Below are 21,013 nucleotides of genomic sequence, written 5' to 3'. Positions count from 1 at the left end.
TCTTAAGTGCAAAAGACAATAGGTTTAGTAAAGATAGAAGTTGATCTTTGTTAAGGAGGATACTGGCCGAGGACATGACTACCCACTATAAACTGCTTTTAGTTTAAAGGTTGTAATTTCAGGCCACCCTTTCCGGTTAGGTCTATGAGTTTGCAAGGCCTCCGTGCAGGCCTTCCCTGAGCTAGTCAGGTTAGCAGTGGCCCCTTTTCCTCCAGCGTCAGGCTCCTCCCCACAACACCCGGGTGGGTTCCCTCCACAGGTCAGCGGTCTCCCACAGGGTCCAAATCTCTGTCTCTCTTTTTATTGTATTATTTTTATTTTTTATATTTCTATTGATTTTTTATAGAGAGGAAGGGAGAGGGAGAGTTAGAAACATCCATCAGCTGCTTCCTGCACACCCCTTGCTGGGGATGTGCCTTCAACAAAAGTACATGTCCTTGACTGGAACTGAACCTGGGACCCTTAAGCAGTCCGCAGGCCGACATTCTGTCCACTGAGCCAAACCACATATATATATACCGTATATATACCATATATACCATATATATACCAAGCCATATATATATTCCCCCCCCCCCCCCCCGCCGGGAGAGGAAAATCAACGATGAGAGAGAATCATTAATTGGCTGCCTCCTGCATGGCCCACACTGGGGATTGCCGGAAAACCCGCTAAGTGCCCTGACCAGGAACTGAACCGTCACCTCCTGATTCCTAGGTTGATGCTCAACCACTGAGCCACGTCAGCCGGGCTACTCTGCCTCTTTTTAAAAATATGTTTTATTGATTTTAGAGAGAGGAAAGGAGAGGAATAGAGAGACAGAAACAAGAGAGAATGAAACACCCGTGCTTGCCCCCCACTGTGGACAGAGGCCGAAACTGGGCACCTGCCCAACCTCTGCGCGTGGGCGGGGGTGGGGGGGGGTGGGGGCGGTGCTTAACCGGAGAGCCAGCCCGCTGGGCTCCCACAGGCTTCCTCTCGCAGCCTCTCCGTCCCGGTCCAGGTGCACATCAAGATCCACAGCCGCCCTATCCCGTTTGGCTCAGCGGATAGAGCATCTGCGGACGGAAGGGGTCGTGGGTTCGATTCCAGCGTGCAGGGGGCAGCCGACCAGTGATCTTTTTCATCATTGATATTTCTGTCTCACCCTCTCCATTCCGCCCTGAAATAAATAAAAAAATATATATATTTAAAAAAGGTTCACCACCGCTCCCTCCCCACCTGCCTCTCCGCCTGCCGCCTAGTCAGGAACTCTCCAGGCGCCCATAGCAACGGGACCCGCTGTTGCTAACAGCACGGACGCCTTTTCACTCAGGTGTACGCGTTTTCCCAGCCCACTGAGTTATGTCCCTGACCGGACCCCGTAGCCTGGCCCCGCCTCCCGCCCTCTGTCGCCCCGCCCCGGAGCCAGCTCAGGCAATCGCGTAGCCAGCTCCGATGACGTCACGACCACCACGGCCAATCCGAGAGCGGCGCGGTCCAGGTCCTCACGAGCCCCCGTCACTCGGGGAGGAGTAGGCGTGCGCCGCGCCTGCGCAGTGGCTCTGGCCGTCGGCGCGTGGAAGCCACTTGGAGCCGCGCGCGCGCGTGTCCAGGTCCCTGCGGCGGCGGCGGCGCTCGCGGGCCATGTCCTGGCTCTTCGGCATCAAGGGCCCCAAGGGCGAGGGCGAGGGGCCGCCGCTGCCCCTGCCGCCCGCGCTGCCCGGGGCCGAGGGAGGCGGGGACCGCGGCGCGGGGGACCGGCCGGCGCCCAAGGACAAATGGAGCAACTTCGACCCGACGGGCCTGGAGCGCGCGGCCAAGGCGGCGCGGGAGCTGGAGCACTCGCGTGAGTGCGGCGGGGCGGGCGGGCCGGTGGGCCGGGCGGCTTCTCCCCGGAGAGCCGGTCCGCCGGGGGCCTCGCCCCTCAGCCGTCGGTGCACGTGGCTGCGGGGGCCCTGCTGGTCCTGCGGGCAGGACGCCGGCCTCCAGGGGCGAATCCGCCCGCGCTCCCCGCGTGCAGGGCGGTGCGGGCTCCTGTCGCCCTCGGCACCGTCCCAGCTGCCACGTGCCCTTCAGGCGAGGAGACCGGCGCCGAGCGGACGCCCCGAGGCTCCAGGTCCCAGGTTCCAGGTTCCAGGGGGCGGGTCCCGGCCGGGCCTGGCGTCCAGTCCCCGCCCTGCGCGGCGCTCCTTCCCCTTCTCGCTGCCTCCACGTGGGGCGGCGAGGCGCGGTCAGATCGGGGTCCTCCTGTGGCGGTTGCTAGCGGAGAAGCATGGCGGAGGGTCATTGGTTTTATTTTATTTTAAAAATATTTTTGTTGATTTCAGAGGGGAAGGGAGAGGGAGAGAGACAAACATCACTGATGAGAGAGAATCATGGATCGGCTGCCTCCTGCCCGTCCCCTCCTGGGGATGGAGCCCACAACGGGCATGTGCCCTGACGGGGAATCGAACTCTGACCTCCCGGTTCCTAGGTCCACTCTCAACCACTGAGCCACAAGGCTAAGGAGGACATAGCAGGTTATTGGGATCCGTTAGCTGTCAGGGAGGCGAGGTCTTAACGCAGCAGGTCAGACAGCCCCGGCCCAGCCTGGTGACCTGCTGACCAGGGCCCTCCAGGCACCAGAGCGCCAGTCTTCCCCAACTTCCCTTTGTTCTGCGACTCAGACCGTGTGTGGCAAGGTGTGTGAGTGTTTAAGGGCCTGGGATGTAGAATACGCTGAATAAACGCTGATTGAAAGAACGTAACGGCTCTCCAACGTTTGTGTGAGCAGAGGTGCCCCTTTCTCAGAGGAGACCCGTAGAGAGGCCTCATGAACAGGTGAAGGAGACCTCCCGGCGCTTCGTGGCTCAGCCCTGCCCTTCCCCGGGGGCCTGGGGCCTGCCTGGCTCTCCAATCAGAGGCACATTGTGAGCGGGACAGCCGGCCATGCCAGGGACACGCTTTCTCAGGAACCTCAGTCGTTGGTGGGCCTGGGGAACTGGCTGGCCTCGGCACATCTGGGGTGACCACAGCCTCTGTTCAGTGACCTGACTCCTTTGAACGGCTTTGGTGGGGTACGCCTTTCTGCCCCACCTCCGGGGGGATTGCACCCACTTACCACATCCAGGGCGTCAACATCTCCCGCTTTCCGAAGCTGGTGCAGAGAGATGACCGCTGACTCCCCCACGCCACGCAGTGACGTGGACCCTGTGAGGGGCCAGCGGGAGGGCCTTCCTCCTGCCTGCTCCTGCCTCTGAGCTGCTCCCACGTCTCCTGCCCTGAACACCTTCCACCTGGGTCCCCCGGGCCTGTCTGTTCTCCCGCCGCTGACCCCCCTCCACCTGCATGCTCTGCAGCCCTCGGGCCACCGTGGGGCGCTGCCGGGCCCTTTAGTCTCCCCATCCACGACTGTCCCCGATGGGGGATCTGCCCCCTTTTGCTCCTGCCGTCCTTTCTGGCCTCTCTGCAGCCCGGTAGGAGGGTTCACCCTGGCAGTGCCCCTTCCTGTCCCTTAGGCCTTCTTCCCTGTGCCCCATGCCCGTCTCCCAGGTCCCCTCTGCAGCCCGTCCTCCAGACACCTGGTTCTCCCTCAGGCCCCGTGCCCACAGTGCCCGCCTTCAGCCCCTCTCTCAGCCACTGGAGCCTCCTCAGTGCCCCTCACAGCCAGGCTGCCCACTTGTCCTTCAGGCCCCTGTGCGCCCTGTGCCCCAGCCTCCGCCTCGGCGGCCAGAGCAGCACATTTAGCTGAAGTGCCTGGCGGGAGGGCGGGCCTGAGGAGCACCTGCCCGAGGGGCTGCTGCTCTGCTCCGGAGCGCCCGCCTCCTGGTGCAGAGAGATGTCAGGTGACGGACTTGCTGTTGTACTGAAACCGCAGCCTGGTCAGCGGGCCGCTGGGTGCCAGGCCTGTGCAGAGCCCTTAACCAGCTTTCTCGTTTCCTCCGAGGGCCGGGGGCTGACTCTGTGCTCCAGTGTCCGGGGAGGTGCTCAGAGCTTAGCCTGGCCTGCCAGAGGTCCCATGAGCAAGCCGGGTGGCTGGGGTTCGGCCCGGTGGGTGGGCCTGACATCCACCTTCTGTCTTGTGCTCTCGGCTCCTCGGTCAGTCGCTCGTTAACGGGCTCCCGTGGTCGGGTCAGCCTCTGGCTTTGTGGCTTCCCCGCTCCCCCGTGCGGCCGGCTGGGACCTCGTGCCCTCATGCTGCCTCTCGGGGTCCTGGCAGTAGGTTCCAGGAGGCCCTTCCCCGGCTCTGACACTCCACGCCCGACCGCGGGTCCCAGGGGCCACGCAGACGCCCAGGTGTCCGCCACGTCTGTTTTGCGTGGGCTGTGCTCACCGTGGCACTTGAACTCCGGAGAAAAAACCCAAACTGTGAACTGACGTTAGCGCAGCTGGAGATCCCTGTACAGCCTGCGTCGCCTCCACGGTGGCGGCTTCCCACCCGCTCAGAGAGAGAACGATGTCTCCGGCCCACGGGGGCTGAGTCCGCGGAGGGGACCGTTTACCCAGAGGAGCCACGCGTGCGTGGACCAGTGAAGCTCAAGCCCACGGAGTTCAGGGGCCGGCCACGCCCAGAGGAGCAGGCGGTGGCTTCATTTTCAGACCCCAGACATGGGCAGGTGTGACCTCCACCTGAGCGAGGTGGGCGGAGTCCTGGCCCCTGTGCTCTAGTGCCAGCTCCGAAGAGCCGCCTCGCGGCTCCCGGCTCCTTTCTCATCTAATCCTCCTCCACCTTCCTGCCTGCATGTGCTTGATAGCAGGTCCTCTCCTGTCAGAGGCTTAAGGGAAATGGGTGGCCTGGGGGGAACAGAGGATGTTGGCTGTGGGCTTGCTTTTGGCTTCACTGGGGAAGGACTGTGTGTTGGCCTCAGGGGGCGATGGTCCGCCTCTCTGATGGAACCCTCCGGAATGCGACGGCCCCGGGGGACGAGCCCTCGTCCCCACGGGAGGTGGGGGTAGACAGGCGTAGGTGACATCACCGCCAGGTGAGGTTGGGCAGGTGTGCGAGCTGTGGCTCCCTGACAGCCTCGGCAGCACGGTCTCCCTGGCACCCACGGGTCCTGAGGCCGGCTCCCGCTCCTCCGCAGGGCACGCCAAGGAGGCGCTGAGCCTGGCGCAGATGCAGGAGCAGACGCTGCAGCTGGAGCAGCAGTCCAAGCTCAAAGTGAGTGGGGCTGGTGCTGCCGGCCGGCCCTGGTTGAGTGGAGAGGATGTGCCCAGGAGAGGGGGTGCTTCCACCTCGGTTGGGGGGGCACGGAGAGACGCTCCCCAGTAGAACCTGTGCCCCAACCCGTCCACTCGGAGCTCTGAGCGTTCGGGGTGCGGGAGGGGCTGTCGGGAGTGGGGCCCGCGCTGCCAGCCTGAGAGGAGGCCTCGGGCCTGGGCCTCAGCGCCGTGTGTCCGCAGGAGTACGAGGCCGCGGTGGAGCAGCTGAAGAGCGAGCAGATCCGCGTGCAGGCCGAGGAGCGCAGGAAGACGCTGAGTGAGGAGACGCGGCAGCATCAGGCCGTAAGGCCCGCGGGCCCCTGGGCACCGAGGGCACCGAGACCGGGGACCAGGAGGGGCTGTGGGCGCCACGGTCCCACCTCGAGGACTGGGGTGGCCTCGCACACCCCAAGACCTGTGGTCCCTGCGTGCTGAGTGTGTGTGTGTGTGTGTGTGTGTGTGTTTGTGTGTGTGTATGCGTGTATGCGCGCGCGTCCTTGCTGACAGCACCGCGGGTCCTGGCTGCTGGGAGGCTCCGGTGCCCGGTCGGGTCTGGGCCCCGTGTGGGTTGCGGGTCGCTGTGTTCACGCTGTGTTCACGCTGCTCTCTCCCCCCAGAGGGCCCAGTACCAGGACAAGCTGGCCCGGCAGCGCTATGACGACCAGCTGAGGCAGCAGGTGAGTGGGCGTGCCTGCGGGCAGGAGGGAGGGCCACGCCCAGGCTGAGGACGCGAGGGCTGTGCTGGGTCCTGGGGGAGCTGCAGTTAGACTCCCGCATGAGCCCTCCCTTGCCCCAGGGCTCCTGCCACACTGTGCTCCACGCGTGTTCTGTGGCCTCCACGCAGAGGCAGGCTCCAGCTGTTTTTAGGGTTCAACCAGGTGGCACGTGACTGGGAACCTGGCTGATGTGATGGGTTCACGAGGGGAGATTTCAAATGTTTGTGCCTCTTGTGAGCTTTGTAGCTTCAAATTAAAATGTGTATATATATATATATTTATATATATATATATCATCGATTTCAGTGAGTGAGAGAGAGAAACATCAACAATGAGAATCGTTGATTAGCTGCCTCCAAGCAACCCACCGGGCATGTGCCCTGACCGGGAATCGAACCGGGAATCTCCTGGTTCCTAGGTTGATGCTCAGCCACTGAGCCATGCCAGCTGGGCGATAGCCTTTAAATTTAACAAGCGAAAACCAGAGTGTTTTATGGACACCCGTGACCCCGTGGCCGAGGTGCGCCAGGGGTGGGGGCTCCTGGCCCTGGCCCTGGGAGCGTGCGGGTCCCAGTCACGTTGAGGCCAGCCCACTGGGCTGTGGACTGGTGTGAGCAGGAGGGACCACCCTGTGCCCATGCCCAGAGAGAGGGCCAGGGCCGACGGGCCGTCTCCTCGAGGTCAGCCCCTAGGAGCGTGTGTGTCCTAATGTTGAAAGCTTTTCCATTTCCTTGTGGCTTCTTCTCAGCAACTTCTCAACGAGGAGAACCTGCGGAAGCAGGAGGAGTCGGTGCAGAAGCAGGAGGCCATGAGGCGAGGTAGAGGGTCGGCTCCCCGGCGGTGGGGCGTGTCCTCGGGGCAGGCGGGTGGGTCGGCGCTGCTCTAGGCACTCGGAGCCCCAGCTCGGCCTCCTGAGGTCCCTGGGTCCCTGCCTCTGAGCCGGCTCTAAAGCGGAAGCCGGCGGCTGGGCGTCCAGAGTTACCTCCTGTGAGCAGTGCCTGGGCCTCGGGTCCGAATCCCAGGCTCCTCTGTCGAGGCCCCGCCTGCTGAGCGGCAGGGACCCCAGGACCCGGGCCTGGGGCTGAGCGCGCTCCCTGCCCCCGCAGCCACCGTGGAGCGGGAGATGGAGCTGCGGCACAAGAACGAGATGCTGCGGGTGGAGGCCGAGGCGCGGGCCCGGGCCAAGGCCGAGCGGGAGAACGCCGACATCATCCGGGAGCAGATCCGCCTGCGGGCCGCCGAGCGCCGCCAGACCATCCTGGAGTCCATCAGGTGAGGCCGCCTGGGCCGGAGCCCGGGCTCAACGCTGACGGGAGATGCCCGTCCAGCCCGGCCCTCTGGCCACACGCCCAGGCCTGGTCCCTCTGCTCACACTGCCTCCCCGACAGGACGGCCGGCACCCTGTTTGGCGAAGGGTTCCGGGGCTTTGTGACCGACTGGGACAAGGTGACGGCCACGGTAAGCACCGCCGCCCCCACCCAGCTGCTGGCACGGGGGGGGGGGGGGGGGGGGGCGTGGTGGCAGTGGGTGGGCCTCACTCACCTCCACCCTGCCCTGTGCAGGTGGCCGGGCTGACGCTTCTGGCCGTCGGCATCTACTCTGCCAAGAACGCCACGCTGGTGGCCGGGCGGTACATCGAGGCGCGGCTGGGGAAGCCGTCCCTGGTGCGGGAGACCTCCCGCATCTCACTGCTGGAGGCGCTGCAGCACCCCCTGCAGGTAAGGACCAGTCCTCCCGGCGCCGTGTCCTGCCCACTCCTGGGGCGACAGCCGAACACCCGTGTCCTCCTCCCTCCGTTTCCCCACGCCCTTCCCCCGCCTGCACGCTGGGTTTGCTCTGGTTTGTCCTCGAAGCGTCCCGGAGGCCCGTGCGCACCAGCACAGGGGAAGGGGGGTCCCGGGGCGGGGGGAGCCTCATCCAGTCCGCTCCGTCGCCTGGAGCCGCCTCTGGGTGTTCACACCAGTGGGGCTCCCCGTGCCCTTTTCCTGTGAGAGGAGTCACTGGAAGTCATGGTGTCGCTGCCTCCCACCCCCACCCCGAAGCGTGCTTTGCGCCCGGCGTGGTCCGAGGCCTCTTCTCCCCTGGGCTGGGGCTGGGACCTCCGTATCAGTCGCCATGTGGGTGACGGAGAAAAGGCGAGGTCAGCAGCCACCTGCCTGTCGCCCAGCAGCACAGACGCTGGTCAGTCAGCCTCCGGAAGCGCCAGCCGTGTCCTGAGCGTGGGCCGGAGGGCTGCTCCCGTGGCTCTGCTTGGTGGCTGCACACAGGACTGCCCCCTAACCCTGACCCCGCTCCCCCGCAGGTCAGCAGGCGGCTGCTCAGCAAGCCTCAGGACGCGCTGGAGGGCGTGGTCCTCAGTGTGAGTGGCTGGGCGGGCGGGCGGGCGGGGGCACTGCCTGGCGCCCCGCCTGGGAGACGCGGGCGCCCGGGAGGGACAGAGGGGGCGGAGGCGTCCCTCCGACAGCTGTCGTCCCCTGGTAGCCCAGCCTGGAGGCCCGGGTGCGGGACATCGCCATAGCGACGCGGAACACCAGGAAGAACCACAGCCTGTACAGGAACGTGCTGATGTACGGGCCGCCCGGGACGGGCAAGACGCTGTTCGCCAAGGTGAGGCGCCCGCCTGGGGCCCGGTGTCAGGGCAGGGCCCGGGGTGGTCTGCTCTGCGGGGAGGACAGACTGCTTGCCCAGCCCCTGTTAGCACCGCTTCTCTCCCCCCCTTTCCCCTCTTCCCCCCTCCACACCCCACCCTCTGCCTCTGTCTCCGTCTCCCAGAAATTGGCGCTGCACTCAGGCATGGACTACGCCATCATGACGGGCGGGGACGTGGCCCCCATGGGGCGTGACGGCGTGACCGCGGTGCACAAGGTCTTCGACTGGGCCAGCACCAGCCGGCGAGGGTGAGCGGCCCCTCGGGGGCCCCGCGCGCCCCACCTGGCTCCCATGGCCCTGGCTGTCGGGAAGGAAGGGGTCAGGGACTCCCCGCAGCCGGTCCTGGTGCCCCGGCGCCCGGCAGCACCGTGTGGCAGGGCATCGCCACGTGAGCCACGTGGTGCCGGTGGTGTTGGTTCAGGCCGGTTCTGGCCGCTGTCTCTGGCCGTGTCGCCTGGCACGCCCCACCCCGGGCCGGGGTCTGGGTCCCAGAGCTGCTGAGGGCGCGTGGGGTGGGGGCTCCTCGGCTCCTGCCGTCCCGGGGGCCACGCAATGTAGGCCCTTCCTCAGGCAGCCCCTCCCCCACAGCCTCCTCCTGTTCGTGGACGAAGCGGATGCCTTCCTCAGGAAGCGAGCCACCGTGAGTGTTCTGGAAGCTTCTGTCCGGCGGGGGGGCCTGGCGGTGTGTGCAGTGGCGTAGGCCAGTCTAGGCGTCCGGCTGCAGCTGTGCTTCGGGGAGGGTTGTGCCTGAGGGCGGCCAGGCCTGCTCCGCCGCTGAGCTTCTTTGGAGGTTTTGTTGGAGAAGCAGAGCATCGTGGCATTTCTTGGAGTCTTCTTGGTTAAGTTCAGGTTCATGGGCACCACGGGAGGAGCAGACACGCTGCCTCCGCGGGCGGCCGGGCCCTCTGCTCGGCCGCCTGGTGCTGACCGGCTTCTCTCTGCAGGAGAAGATCAGCGAGGACCTCAGGGCGACCCTGAACGCCTTCCTGCACCGCACGGGCCAGCACAGCAGCAAGTGAGGCCCGCGGCTCGGCTCCGTGCAGAGCGCTCCCGCACCAGCCCCTGGTCCTCCGCGCCGCCCGCTGGGGGCCGGGCACTGCCTGTCCGCGCTGCTGCGGGGCGGGGGGGGGGGAGGGCACGCTGCTGACCCAGTGCCCGCGGTGCCCACCGTGCCCCGCTCTGGGACGTCCCGTGTCTAGGCAGCGGCCCCACAGCTGGGTCCCCTGGGGCACAGATGCCCCGAGAGTGGGCTGGCCCCTTCTCAGTCCCCTAGTCACGCTCTTCTGCATTGGCGAGGCCCCCCATCTCCCCCCACAGCTGATCCCTGGGGCGCCCAGCCCTGATGGTGGGCATGTTCCCCCGTATCTCCCCACAACTGGTCATGGGTGCCCAGCTCTGCTGGTGGGCATGTCCCTCAGGCCTCAGCTACGACCTGGAGAGGCGGCTACTCCTGGGAGCCGGCCTCGGCTCAGCTAAGCCCTGGCCTGAGCCCAGGCTTCCTGGCTGGAGGGTGGAGGTCTGTCTCAGACCTGGGTCTGTCCCTCCTGCACAGCAAGGCTTATCCGGCCTCCCCATTGGGTAGTCGGCCAGATGCATGAGATGGGGCAGGAGCAGGTCTGTCTGAGGGAGGGCGGACCACAGGGGCCAGTGCTGGGCCTTAAAATGCCCGGCCCAGCCCTGCTAGGAGGGGCGGGTGGATGGGAGGGGCCGGTGGGTAGGGAGCAGTGGGTGGATCGAGGTGGAATCTGCGAGGAAACCACCGGGATGGCCGGCCTGCGCCCAGCAGCGAGCACTCGGCTCTGGAGCCTCAGCTCCTGCTCCTGTCCTGCAGGTTCATGCTGGTCCTGGCCAGCAACCAGCCCGAGCAGTTCGACTGGGCCATCAATGACCGCATCGACGAGATGGTCAACTTCGAGCTGCCGCGGCAGGAGGAGCGGGAGCGCCTGGTGAGGATGTATTTTGACAAGTTTGTTCTTAAACCGGCCACAGAAGGAAAGCAGTAAGTGTCCTGGAGCCTCCGCGCTCCCGCCCTCGCTGGGTCCTCCAGCGGGCCTTGGCCCCAGCTCCCGGCTCACTACCCTGACCCCCACCATGTGCCTTCATGGGGGCTCGGCGGGTCACCTGCAGCTTCGTCCCTGGAGGCCCTGCCCCTCCCGTCCACCTGCCCCCTCCCGTCCACCTGCCCCCTTCCACCTGCTCCATCCTATCCACCTGCCCCCTCCCACCCACCTGCCCCCCTGTCCACCTGCCCCCTCCTGTCCGCCTGCCCCTTCCCACCTGCTCCATCCCATCCACCTTCCCCCTCCCGTCCACCTTCCCCCTCCTGTCCACCTGCCCCTTCTCAACCAACTGCCCCCTCCCACTGGCCCGCCTGCCCCCTCCCATCCACCTGCTCCATTCCATCCACCTGCCCCATCCGCCTTCCCTGACCCCGTCCGCCTGCCCCCTCCCACCCGCCTACTCCATCCTGTCTACCTGCCCTCTCCTGTCCACCTGCCTCCTCCTGTCCACCTGTCCTCTCCTGTCTACCTGCTCCATTCCATCCGCCTGCCCCCTCCTGTCCACCTGCCCCCATCCACCTGCCCCCTCCCGTCCACCTGTTTCTTCTCATCCACCTGCCCCCTCCTGTCCATCTGTCATTCCTTGTCCACATGCTTGGCCCCCGGGTCCCGTCCAGCTCTCCGCTGGTCTTGGAGTTAACAGCCCATCCTTGTCTGTCGCACAAAGTGCCTTGAGGAGGCAGATCCAGGCCAGGTCAGGCCTGGGGGTGAGGGCCGTGCTGGGCTGTTGCAGACCTAGAGCTTTGCTCTGAGACCTCCATCCACTGCACCCCGACTCCTAGGAGCCCGGGCCCTTTGCCAGCATTCAGCAGGCCCCCTCGGCAAAGCCCATGTGGGGGTGGCGCCCTCAACACCGTCCAGGCTTCGCTTCCCTCGCCGCGGTGCCTGCGTGCTCCAGATAAGCGGAGCGGCTATTTTAACCGTCTCCCGGGGACGGGTCTCGGCAGCCCTGACCCGAATCCCTCGTGCTGGCAGCAGGGAGAGTGCCGCTGCTCCAGGCGGACTGCCCGCTGCCACCCTGCGTGCCTGCCCCCCGGCTCCCCTGGGCCGCCGCCTCCCTCTGCCCCGGCATCCGGCCGCACGGCGGTGGGTTTCTGAGGCCTCTGCACGAGTGTCTGAGGGTCTCCTGGCCCTTCAGCCAGCCCCACCTGGGAGGCTCGGCGTTGCTCCCTCCCTGTGACTTCCTGCTGCCCCACTGGTCCCCAGCTCATCCCTGACGCAGCCTCAGGTGCTCTGCAGCCTGGGGCTGGGCAGGGCTGGGCAGGGCTGGGCAGGGCTGCAGAGGAGGAAGGACATGGCCCCTGGCCCAGCGCACGGTGTGCCCCTCTCGCTTCTCAGCACAGCCACTGCCCTGCAGCAAGCCCGCCCCACTGTCCTTACCCCAGGAGGACAGGAAGTGTCCCCTGGGCAGGAAGGCCAGCTGTGCCGGCCTGGGGTTCCTGCAGAGCCGCCTGCCCCGGAGTGCCTCCCACCTCCCTCGGGGGGTCATGGGGCCCTCACAGGCCTCTGTGCCTGCTGGGAGGCCGGGGCCCCGGGTCACGTGGACCCTCCTCCCAGGCGCCTGAAGCTGGCCCAGTTTGACTACGGGAAGAAGTGCTCCGAGATCGCACGCCTGACCGAGGGCATGTCGGGCCGGGAGATCTCCCAGCTGGCCGTGGCCTGGCAGGTGAGTGGGCACACGCCACCCCTCCTCTGAGGCGCCCCAGCCGCTCCCGGTGCCCCATCCTGGAGGCATCTGCTCCTTGGCTGCCCAGCTCCTGCGTCTGACGGCCTGACCGCCAGCAGTTCAGAAATGCTGGTGAATGAGTATTTTATCACTAAGCACACATCCTCTTGTTTGGAGTGCGGCTCAGAGATGCAGGGTCTGCGTCAGAACGGGCTGGCTGATGCCCCTGTAACACAGAGCCCCGATTGCCAGCCAGTGCCTGTGGGCCAGAGGGCTCCGCGCTGGCCGAGCTCAGCGGGACCCAGGCCGTGCCGGTGGCGGAGGGCAGTCTCAGCTCGGGGTGCAGTGAGGTGCTCCTCCGGGGGCGGCAGGCAGCCCGGGCCGGCTCAGCCCGGTGAGCAAAGTGCTCTCAGTGCCCCACGCGGGCCAAGGCTGCTCGGACAACTGGGAGATACAGCTGGACGGGCTCAGGCCCCTGCTGGTGGACACCCATCGCTGTCCACTCAGCAGGCTCGGTCAGAGCAACAGCCGGTGACAGGAAGCAGGTGGGGTCCTGTGTCATCTGATGGGGGGTGCCCATGGTCACCTAAAGGTGACTGTGTGGCAGGAAGAGTGGGCCACCCTGGGCCTGATTACCAAAACTTGGGGACCCACCGGGTGCCTGCCCCAGTTTGGGGCTGGGAGCCCTGGGCACTGGGAGCAGAGCAGCCAGCGGGCGGTGGCCTGGATTCTGGAAGGATGTTTAGAGGTGGTGGGGGTCCTAGGAGGGCAGGCCCCGTGCACCAAGCTGCTCAGTGTTGAGGGGCAGTTGGACCAGGCGGGGCCATGCACCCCCTCGAATTGCTGGGGCTCCCGCCGCCCCTCCGTGGTGAGTGCCGTTGTCCCCGAATGGCCTGTGGGTTCTGTGGTCTGTGCCCTGGCCGAGGGCAGCTCTGCTGTCAGCAAGGCCCTCAGCTCTGAGGGGGTGGGCGGCTGCCCAGTCTCCCTGGGGCTCTCTGACTCTAGAAAGTCACTGAGCAGCTCGTGGGTGAGATAGGCCCGGGGCCGGGGTGTGCAGGGATGGCACCCAGTCTGGGCTGCAGATGGCCTGTGAGCAGGCGTGAGTGGGCACACGTGTCCTGGAGGCACGGGGTGTGCCATCAGCGGTAGGAGGGTGTTGGCCAGCCATCCCCTGGCAAACTCGGCTCCCGCCTGCCCACCTGGAGGGAGGACATGTCCCAGAAACAGGCTCGTGGCTCGGGGAGCAGCATGGAGGGGGCTGGCCGGGCTGTCACTGGGGGCCTGGCCCTGCCTGCAGGGTGCGTGGCCCGGTGCCTGGCGGCCTCCGAGCCGGAGGCTGGGACACCGTTCCCCGTGCGGGCCGCTCCAGCCCTGCCCCGCCTCATGCTCTCTCTCCCGCCAGGCCATGGCGTACGCCTCCGAGGATGGGGTCCTCACCGAGGCCATGATGGACGCCAGGGTGCAGGACGCCATCCAGCAGCACCGGCAGAAGATGCAGTGGCTGAAGGCCGAGCGCGCCAGGCCCGAGGGCGGCCAGCCCCCGCTCCCCAGCGCACAGACGGAGTGAGCTGGCCTGGACCCGGGGGCCCCGGGGGCCCCGGCCGGGCGGCACCGAGAGGCGCACAGGAGGCGCCGGTTCCCATGGGCGCCGCACGGCCACCTCGGCCTCGCAGGTTCCGTCCTCCTCTGTCCGGCCGGGCAGCGTCCTGGGAGGACAGCGCTCCCGTGTCCGTGGGAACCTGCCCTCCAGCTGTGGACGTGGCTGGAGAGCATCCGCCGGGGCCACGCGGAGGACTCCCTGGGAGAGGGGCCTCCCTCCAGGCCCGGGGCAGGGGCTGCGGCGGCTGTGACCTGCAGTGGGCGGAGCCTGGCCTTGCCCGGCCCCACCCAGACCAGAAGCCAGGGAGAGCTGAGCGGAGCAGACCCCCGGTGCCTGCCCGGCTCTGACCGCACAGCTTTGTGCCTTGGGCACGCGGTGGGGCTGCACCTGAGACCGGAGACCCCGGCCCGCTGGGGCGCTGCCGCGGCCCCGATGGCCTGCAGCCCTACCTCTGTGGAGCTGGTGTTTTTGTCCAGAATCTAATAAAAACCGATGCCATACCTCAGCATCTCCTGGCTGGTGAGGGGCGGGGCCTGAGGGCTCACGGGGTCATGTGAAAGAAGAGGCGGAGGCTGGAGCTTTCCGGAGAATTTACTGACCAGCAGGGCGGGGGTCACAGTGAGGCGCCGACCAGGGATGCCCTGGGCGGGTGGCCGCACTCCCACAGGGGCTTGGGGGCCTTATTGCTGCCGGGCTGGGCCTCCCTCGGACCCGGCCCCCCACCCCCCTGGGGCCCGCGGCCGCACACGCCCCATGCACATGCTCCCGTGTGCAGACGTGGGTGCGGCCGGGGTCCGGCCCCCTCCCAGCCAGACCCACCCGGCCTCCCCTCCGCCGGGCGGAGAGGACACGGCCGGCTCTGAGTAGGACGCAGTCCGGCCCGGCGCAGGGCGTGGGCCCCGCCGCCCGCACCCACCTGCCCTGGAGGCCGGGGTCCTGCCCCCGGCCGGCCCCACCCGCCCCCGTTATAAAAAGAAGAGACAGCACCTTCCGCTGGACACCCGGCGGCGGGGCGCCTGGTCAGGCGGCCGTCCAGTCCGGTGTTGGCGGGCGCGGCGGCCCGCGGCCCCCAGAGTCCTGCGCGCGGCCTAAAGGTGCCGCGGGCTCGGGTGGCCGTTGTGGTAGAGTTTCTGCTTCACGTGCACCATGTTCCCCGCCGCCTCCTCGAAGGGCCTGTGCGGCCGCCGGCCCAGCTCCCGCAGGTTGCACAGCTTGGGCAGCCAGGTCCACGAGCCGTCTGCGGGCGGGCGGCGCCGTCAGGGCGGCGAGCAGGGGCCGGGGCGGGGCCGGGGCTACTGTGGGCGGCGCCGGGCCGGTGGGCGTGGCCCTTACGGGACGTGGTCTGGTTGGATGGTGGGCGGGGCTTCGTGGGGCGTGGTCTAGTTATCTGGTGGGCGGGGCTTAGCCTGGACTGCGACTTGAGGTGTGGTCTCTGGGGCGGGGCCTCTTTGGGGGCGTGGTCTCCGAGGGCGGGGCAGCCTTGAGCGAGGGGCGGGGTTCTGGTGTGGGGCGTGGTTTGGGGCCGGGCTGTGGTGTGGGGCGTGGTCTGGGCGGGGTGAGTTGGGGCGGGGCCGGGCGGGGCACTCACCGTAGCGCCGGCCGGCCCTCCAGGCGCGCACGGCGCAGTGCAGGACGCCGTCCATCCACACCAGGAACCAGCTGATGCAGAAGCCGAGCAGCAGCCCCAGCATGAGGTCGATCTCCTGCTTGGTGACGTTGTCCGTCACGAAGTAGTTCTCGGAGGCGTCCACCACCGACTGGTCCCCGTCGTACGGGATCACGTAGTGGACGTGGTGCCTGGGGGCGGGCAGAGGGGCTGGCACCTCTCCCGGGGCGCGGGGGCTCCCTGCGGGGGCTCTGAAGCAGCCCCGGTGGGGCCTGAGGTCCGGAGGGGCCGCGGACTCGCCCAGGGCCCAGGGCCGGGGTGGAGGCTGCCCATAGGGAGGGGGTGCGAGACCCCCTCCTCTGCCCAGCCTGGGGCTTGTAGTTCCCGGCTGGAGACCCGGGGCGGTGTCCCTCTCCGATGGCAGGTGCAGAGCCCGCCTGTGGACAGGTGCTGACGGCCCCTCTGGGACGCCCCTCTGGCCTCTCCGTCTAAGGCCACACTCACTGCTCCCTCCCTTTCCTCAGCTCCCCCCAGCACAGCCAGTGTGCCCTCCTGCTGGCTTCTGGTCTTCCTTCTCCTCTGTTCTCGATTCTCTGTCCAAACCCATCCCTTTGTCCCCTCTCCCGGGTGCCCCTGGCCCATGCCCTGCGCGGATCTGTAAGTCCTTGGGCCCCTCAGCTGCTCCCAATGGTCTGTGGACTGTCCAGGCTCTCAGCCCCGGCCCCTCCTCTGCACCCCCGCACGCACCAGGGCCTGCGCCATGGCGCTCAGCCTCCCTGCCTCCCCTGGCCAGACTCAGGCTCCCGAGCCCTCCAGGCCCTCGCTTGCCTCCGAGGCCACACTGAACGCTCCTCACAAGGTCTCCTCAAGCCTCAGAGCTGCCCGGGTACCTCCTCCTCCAGGGAGTCCTCCAGGCCCTGTGGCCCCAGGTGGAGTGGCCCTGCCCAGGAGAGTGGACTCTGGCCTTGCCCTGACCCTCACCCCCTCACTGTTAAGAGAGTCTAGGAGCCCTAACCGGTGTGGCTCAGTGGATAGTGCATCGGCCTTCGGACTCAAGGGTCCCAGGCTCGATTCCGGTCAAGGGCATGTACCTTGGTTGTGGGCACATCCCCAGTAGGAGGTGTTTAGGAGGCAGCTGATCGATGTTTCTCTCATCGATGTTTCTGGCTCTTTATCCCTCTCCCTTCCTCTCTGTAAAAAATCAGTAAGATATATATTTTTTTAAAGAAGAGAGCAAGCCTGGGCCAAGACACAGTGGGGTCTAGGCACCCTCAGCCCCAGTGGTCTGGCTCCTACAGACCCTCCTCTCGCCGGGCCCACCCTGGGGTCGTCCCGTCCAGGAGACCCCTCTCCCGGCCCACCCCTCCCCGAGTCCCTCTGCTGGCTCCGCCGCCTCTCCATCCCCACCCCCTACCGTCCCTGCCGCCCATATGGCTGCTCTGAGCTCCAGCTGTCTGCCTGGCGTCTCCATGTGGGATCCACCGACACCTCGAACTCACACCTAAAAATAGCTCCCCCTCCCCTAACAAACCTGCTTCTCCCTCCAGTGAGATGCTGACTCCTCCGCTTGGTCCTCCTGTAGGTTCCTCCTTCCCCCATAGTCCCCGCCCCCCGCCCCCAGAGCGACCATCCCCCAGACGGCTCCACCTGACCGACCTCAGGCCCTGCTGCACCAACACCGGCCACACGGGGCGCCTTCCTCTCCAGGGGCAGGGGAGTCCTGGAGCCCCAGCCCAGCCCAGGGGAGGGCAGCAGGCAGGCCTCTCTCCACACCCTCTCCTGCTCCTCCTGGGGCGCCCGCCCCAGGCCAGCCAGCAGGAACTGGCTGACACCTGGTAGCCATTGCTCCTCTGATCAGCATTATCAATCACCAGTGAGTGATGAAGCCTTCCACGGCTTGGCTCAGTGGATGGAGCATCGGCCCTCCGACTGGAGAGTCTCAGGTTTGAGTCCGGTCAAGGGCACCTACCTCGGTTGCAGGCTCAATCCCCAGCCTCAGTTGGGACACGTGCAGGAGAGGAAGGCGCACATCAACGTTTCTCTCTCTGACTCTCCCCCTCCCTCCCGCTCCTTAAAAATCAATGGAAAAAATAGCCTCAGGTGAGGATGAGCAGCCAGAAGTGATGGAAAACCAAGGAATGAGCATCACCTGGAATGTGCCGCGGCTTCCAGGCCCCCAGGAGAGCCCGCCCTGCGTGAGCCGTTACCGGCCCATCGCCCAGGGCCCCCAGGCCTCATGGGGCTGACCCTGCACACTCCTCCCTCTTCTGCCTCCCCGGCCGAGGACCTCTGGTGGGTCCTCTCGGGACAGCTGCCTCTGACGCCTGGACACATGGCTGGGCCACCTCCGGAGCCAGGCGTGCCCCCCTGGTGCTCTGCGCGGAGGAGGCCAGGCCCAACCACCCGGAGGCTCAGGACCCCCGAGGCTGGAGGCACAGCCTGTGTCCCCATCGCTGTCCTGGCACCGGCAACTCTCCCCCCCTTCGCCCACTCCTTTCTCCAATGCAGGCCCCTGGGGACGGGGCTCAGGACACCCATGTACACACATATTTCCACGCTGCATGTGTTTACCTGAGGTCCAGTGCATGTTCTGTATACACGCCGGCCACATGCAGAGGACGTGGTGTATATACTATGGGCTTCGCCCACGAGGTCCACGTGTGCGCGTGTGTATGCTTGCCCAGGCACAAGCATGGTGCGTGTCACACGGAGATGCTCATGCATGTGGCTTTGCCCAGAGCGGCCCTCTCTGTGGGCGCCAGGGCACATGCATGGGTGTGTGTGCGCGCAGACACCGCCTGCTGGCATACACACTGTGGAGCATTAATGTACAGACATGTCCTCTGCATAACTTTCCACATAGGCATTAGAAGGCATACACATACATGCATGCTTATTCTTGTATAAGGTGTGTACACACATGGGTAGAGTCCATTGTGGCAAATGCGTGTACATGGCGTATACACGAATACTCCATGTGCAAAGCTATGCAGGCAGTCACCGGACCCACACGGAGCACACTGGTCGCTGTATATCGTATCATGTACATGTACTGGGCAATCACATGTACGTTGTCCACAAACAAGAATAGTTTGTACACCACATCATGTATGTCGTGATGTGTACAAAGCACACACATGTGGACACAAACATGCAGAAACATTATGTTCATCGGTGGCTTTCCACAGACACGCTAACCTGTGCACACAAGCACAGCTGTGCATACCCCAAGGACATGTGTTTGCGCGAGTCCACGTGTACTCTGGACACTGCATATGACTCACACATGCACCCTGTCATGTGCGAACAGACTCTGAAAGCACATCCTGTCCGCCTCCATGTGAGGCCACAATGCAGCAGCCCACACACATGTAAAATGTGTGTTACTAATGCTTGCAGGGCCCGTGTTGTGCACATCTCCAGTCCCGGGGGGTCTCCAGGTCACCCCACTTCACCCCACTCACAGCCCTGGCCGCCCCAGGCAGGAACTCGGGGGTCTCTGGGCAAGGGTGGCCCCCGGGAAAGTGCTCGGAGGCTCCTGGCCAGCACAGGTGAGGGCACTGCTGTCTCCACCTGCTCCGGCGCCCAGTTCTGCTCCCACACACCGGTCGGTCGGCACCCACAGGCAGGGAGCATGCGCCGTGAGGCCTGAAGCCCACTTGCCTCTCGTCCCCACGCCCACCACGTGTGCACACGTCTGGAGCAGGCGTCCAGGTCAGGAATGAAGAACAGGGGTTCTGGGGTTCAAGCCCCCATCTCTCGCTAGCTGTGTGGCCTTGGGCCAGTCTCTAGCCCCTCAAGCCTCTGTCCGCGTTCTGACTGATCCCAGCCCGGGGGTGTCCTGTGGGGTGAGGGCGTGCATGCGGACATGCGCGTGTGCTGTGTACCCACATGTATATGCACAGACGGTACACACACTCGCGTCTCATGAGATGTTTATTTCGTACATGGACGTACACACATGCATGGCCCAGAGCACGCGGTCATTACATGTGTACAGGATGCGGGTCCCAGCAGGTGGCGTGGCCTGGGCTCTCCAAGCTGAGTGACCTTGAGCAAGCTCCACCCCTGGCCTCAGTTCCTCCTCAGCACAGGGAGGGGGTGGGCCCGGCCCCTCCAGCGGCAGCACCTCCCTCACCCGGCTCCCAGGCAAGTTCACGGACACCGAGCAGGGTCCCGGGCAGAGGCCGGCGTGCTGCGTGGGCACAGCCCTGGGCGGGATCCCTCCCGGACACCAGGCTGGGCTGCTGCTTCCTTGGCCTCCGGGCCCTGGACCAGGAGGCCGGGGGCCTGCTCTGCCCATCGCCCTGTCTGTGACGGCGTTCTGGGAGAGGGTTCTCACTGACCCGGCACGCACCCACCTCCAAACTCCACTGGCCAACCTCCGGGTGCCCGCAGGAGGCTGGACGGCCCTTCCCCCGCCGGACCGGGCCGGATGCAGGGCCTGGCCGGGCCTTCGCAGGCCTGCTCGGGCTCCCGCACCCGGCGGGCCTGAGCCCCATGCATGTGAGATCACGCGTGAGCCCCGCCGGGCAGACTCACCGGCCACAGTTGCAGTGGCAGACGCGGTCCTCGCCCCGCAGGTGCGGGAGGATGTAGTTGTGGAATCGGTCCAGCAGCGCGTTCATGTCCATCAAGCACGCGATGGCCTGGAAGAGCCCATGACCGGTCAGACCCGGAGCGGCCGCCGGAGTCCGGGTGGGGGTGGGGCGCCGGGGACGCGGGAGCGCAGGCGGAGGAGCGGGGCGCGCAGGCCGGGCAGGGGGAGCGCAGGCCGGGGATGAGGATGCTCAGGGCGGGGATGGGGTGCTCGGGGCGGGGACGGGGTGCTCGGGGCGGCCGGGCTGAGGAGCAGGCCGGGCAGGGGCAGCGCAGGCCGCGCGGCCGGTAAACAAGGCGCGGGCGGGGGAGGCAGGCGGCCGGCGGCGCGCGGGCGGCGGCGGGCGCGGGCGGGGAGCGGCGCGCGGGAAGCCCCTCCGCTCACCATCACGATCGACGCCCCCAGAATCATGAAGATCATGGTGTTCGCGCTCATGGACATCGGGCGGGGCCGGGCCGGGCCGGAGCGCCGCCCCCCGGCCCCGGCGCCCCCCCGGCCCCGGCCCGATGCTGAGCCCCCGGCGCCTCCGCAGAGGTCGGCGCGCCGCGCACCCACCGCCGCGGGCCGGTAAGCGCGGGGCCAGAGCGCGGGGCAGGGACTCGGTCGCTTCGGGGTCGTCCAGCCGCCGGGCCACCGCGCTCGCTGCGCTCCGCTCCGCCCTCGGCCCTGCCTCCCTCCCGTCCTCGCTCCGCGCTCTGGCCCCCTCTCCCTGCGCGCCGCCTCCAGGAGGGACCACGCGGCCGCCCCGCTCCGCTCCGCCCCGCCCCCGCCCCTCCCTGGGGCATCTGGTCAGCAGGGGGCCCTGGTCGCAGGCCCAGCAGCTCTGGAACCCAACGTCCGGACCCCAGTGGTGATCCAGGCCGCGGTGAAGCTCCCTCCTCCTCCCCATTTGTCAGTGGAAGTTTCTGAGCAGCCCTGGGCCCCCAGTCCCTGATGGGGAGGGTCGCTGGGGAGC

At 66.6% G+C, this 21,013-nt stretch overlaps 2 protein-coding genes and 1 long non-coding RNA gene across 3 annotated transcripts; 1 reads left to right on the top strand and 2 right to left on the bottom strand.

The window, feature by feature from the left end:
• Positions 1-1,527: 1,527 nt before the first annotated feature.
• Positions 1,528-14,359, top strand: LOC311618501 (ATPase family AAA domain-containing protein 3). Its single transcript, XM_084876112.1, has 16 exons — positions 1,528-1,826; positions 5,044-5,120; positions 5,363-5,464; positions 5,779-5,838; positions 6,626-6,695; positions 6,984-7,149; positions 7,266-7,335; positions 7,440-7,595; positions 8,180-8,236; positions 8,359-8,484; positions 8,650-8,774; positions 9,115-9,166; positions 9,471-9,541; positions 10,358-10,525; positions 12,144-12,252; positions 13,655-14,359. The coding sequence occupies exons 1-16, from the start codon at positions 1,625-1,627 to the stop codon at positions 13,817-13,819; spliced, it is 1,776 nt and encodes a 591-aa protein (XP_084732238.1). The 5' UTR covers positions 1,528-1,624; the 3' UTR covers positions 13,820-14,359.
• On the bottom strand, positions 10,532-12,137 carry LOC311618502. The gene is made up of 3 exons (XR_014794344.1): positions 10,966-12,137; positions 10,772-10,933; positions 10,532-10,705 (listed from the first exon to the last, which is right to left on the bottom strand). It is a non-coding gene; the product is annotated as an uncharacterized lncRNA (long non-coding RNA).
• Positions 14,360-14,425: 66 nt separating the features above from the next.
• Positions 14,426-20,765, bottom strand: TMEM240 (transmembrane protein 240). Its single transcript, XM_084872841.1, has 4 exons — positions 20,443-20,765; positions 20,001-20,107; positions 15,441-15,649; positions 14,426-15,089 (listed from the first exon to the last, which is right to left on the bottom strand). Exons 1-4 carry the CDS (start codon positions 20,497-20,499, stop codon positions 14,941-14,943), a joined length of 522 nt encoding a protein of 173 aa, XP_084728967.1. The 5' UTR covers positions 20,500-20,765; the 3' UTR covers positions 14,426-14,940.
• Between the last annotated feature and the right edge of the window lie 248 nt (positions 20,766-21,013).

This window comes from Pipistrellus hanaki (assembly GCF_964339955.1).
Source record: "Pipistrellus hanaki genome assembly, chromosome: 2".
NCBI lineage: Eukaryota > Metazoa > Chordata > Mammalia > Chiroptera > Vespertilionidae > Pipistrellus > Pipistrellus hanaki.
The sequence above is the reverse complement of the archived record's forward strand: the minus strand, read 5'-3'. Positions and strand labels throughout refer to the sequence as shown.

Bases quoted from the DNA above. Each gene is read 5' to 3' on its own strand.
- LOC311618501 (XM_084876112.1), top strand. From the start codon at position 1,625: ATGTCCTGGCTCTTCGGCATCAAGGGCCCCAAGGGCGAGGGCGAGGGG. The intron at 5,465-5,778 runs GTAAGGCCCGCG...CTCTCCCCCCAG, and splicing joins AGACGCGGCAGCATCAGGCC to AGGGCCCAGTACCAGGACAA. The intron at 6,696-6,983 runs GTAGAGGGTCGG...CTGCCCCCGCAG, and splicing joins GCAGGAGGCCATGAGGCGAG to CCACCGTGGAGCGGGAGATG.
- TMEM240 (XM_084872841.1), bottom strand. From the start codon at position 20,499: ATGTCCATGAGCGCGAACACCATGATCTTCATGATTCTGGGGGCGTCG. The intron at 15,650-20,000 runs GTGAGTCTGCCC...GCCCGCCCCCAG, and splicing joins TGCCACTGCAACTGTGGCCG to GCACCACGTCCACTACGTGA. The intron at 15,090-15,440 runs GTGAGTGCCCCG...GCCCGCCCGCAG, and splicing joins GAGGGCCGGCCGGCGCTACG to ACGGCTCGTGGACCTGGCTG.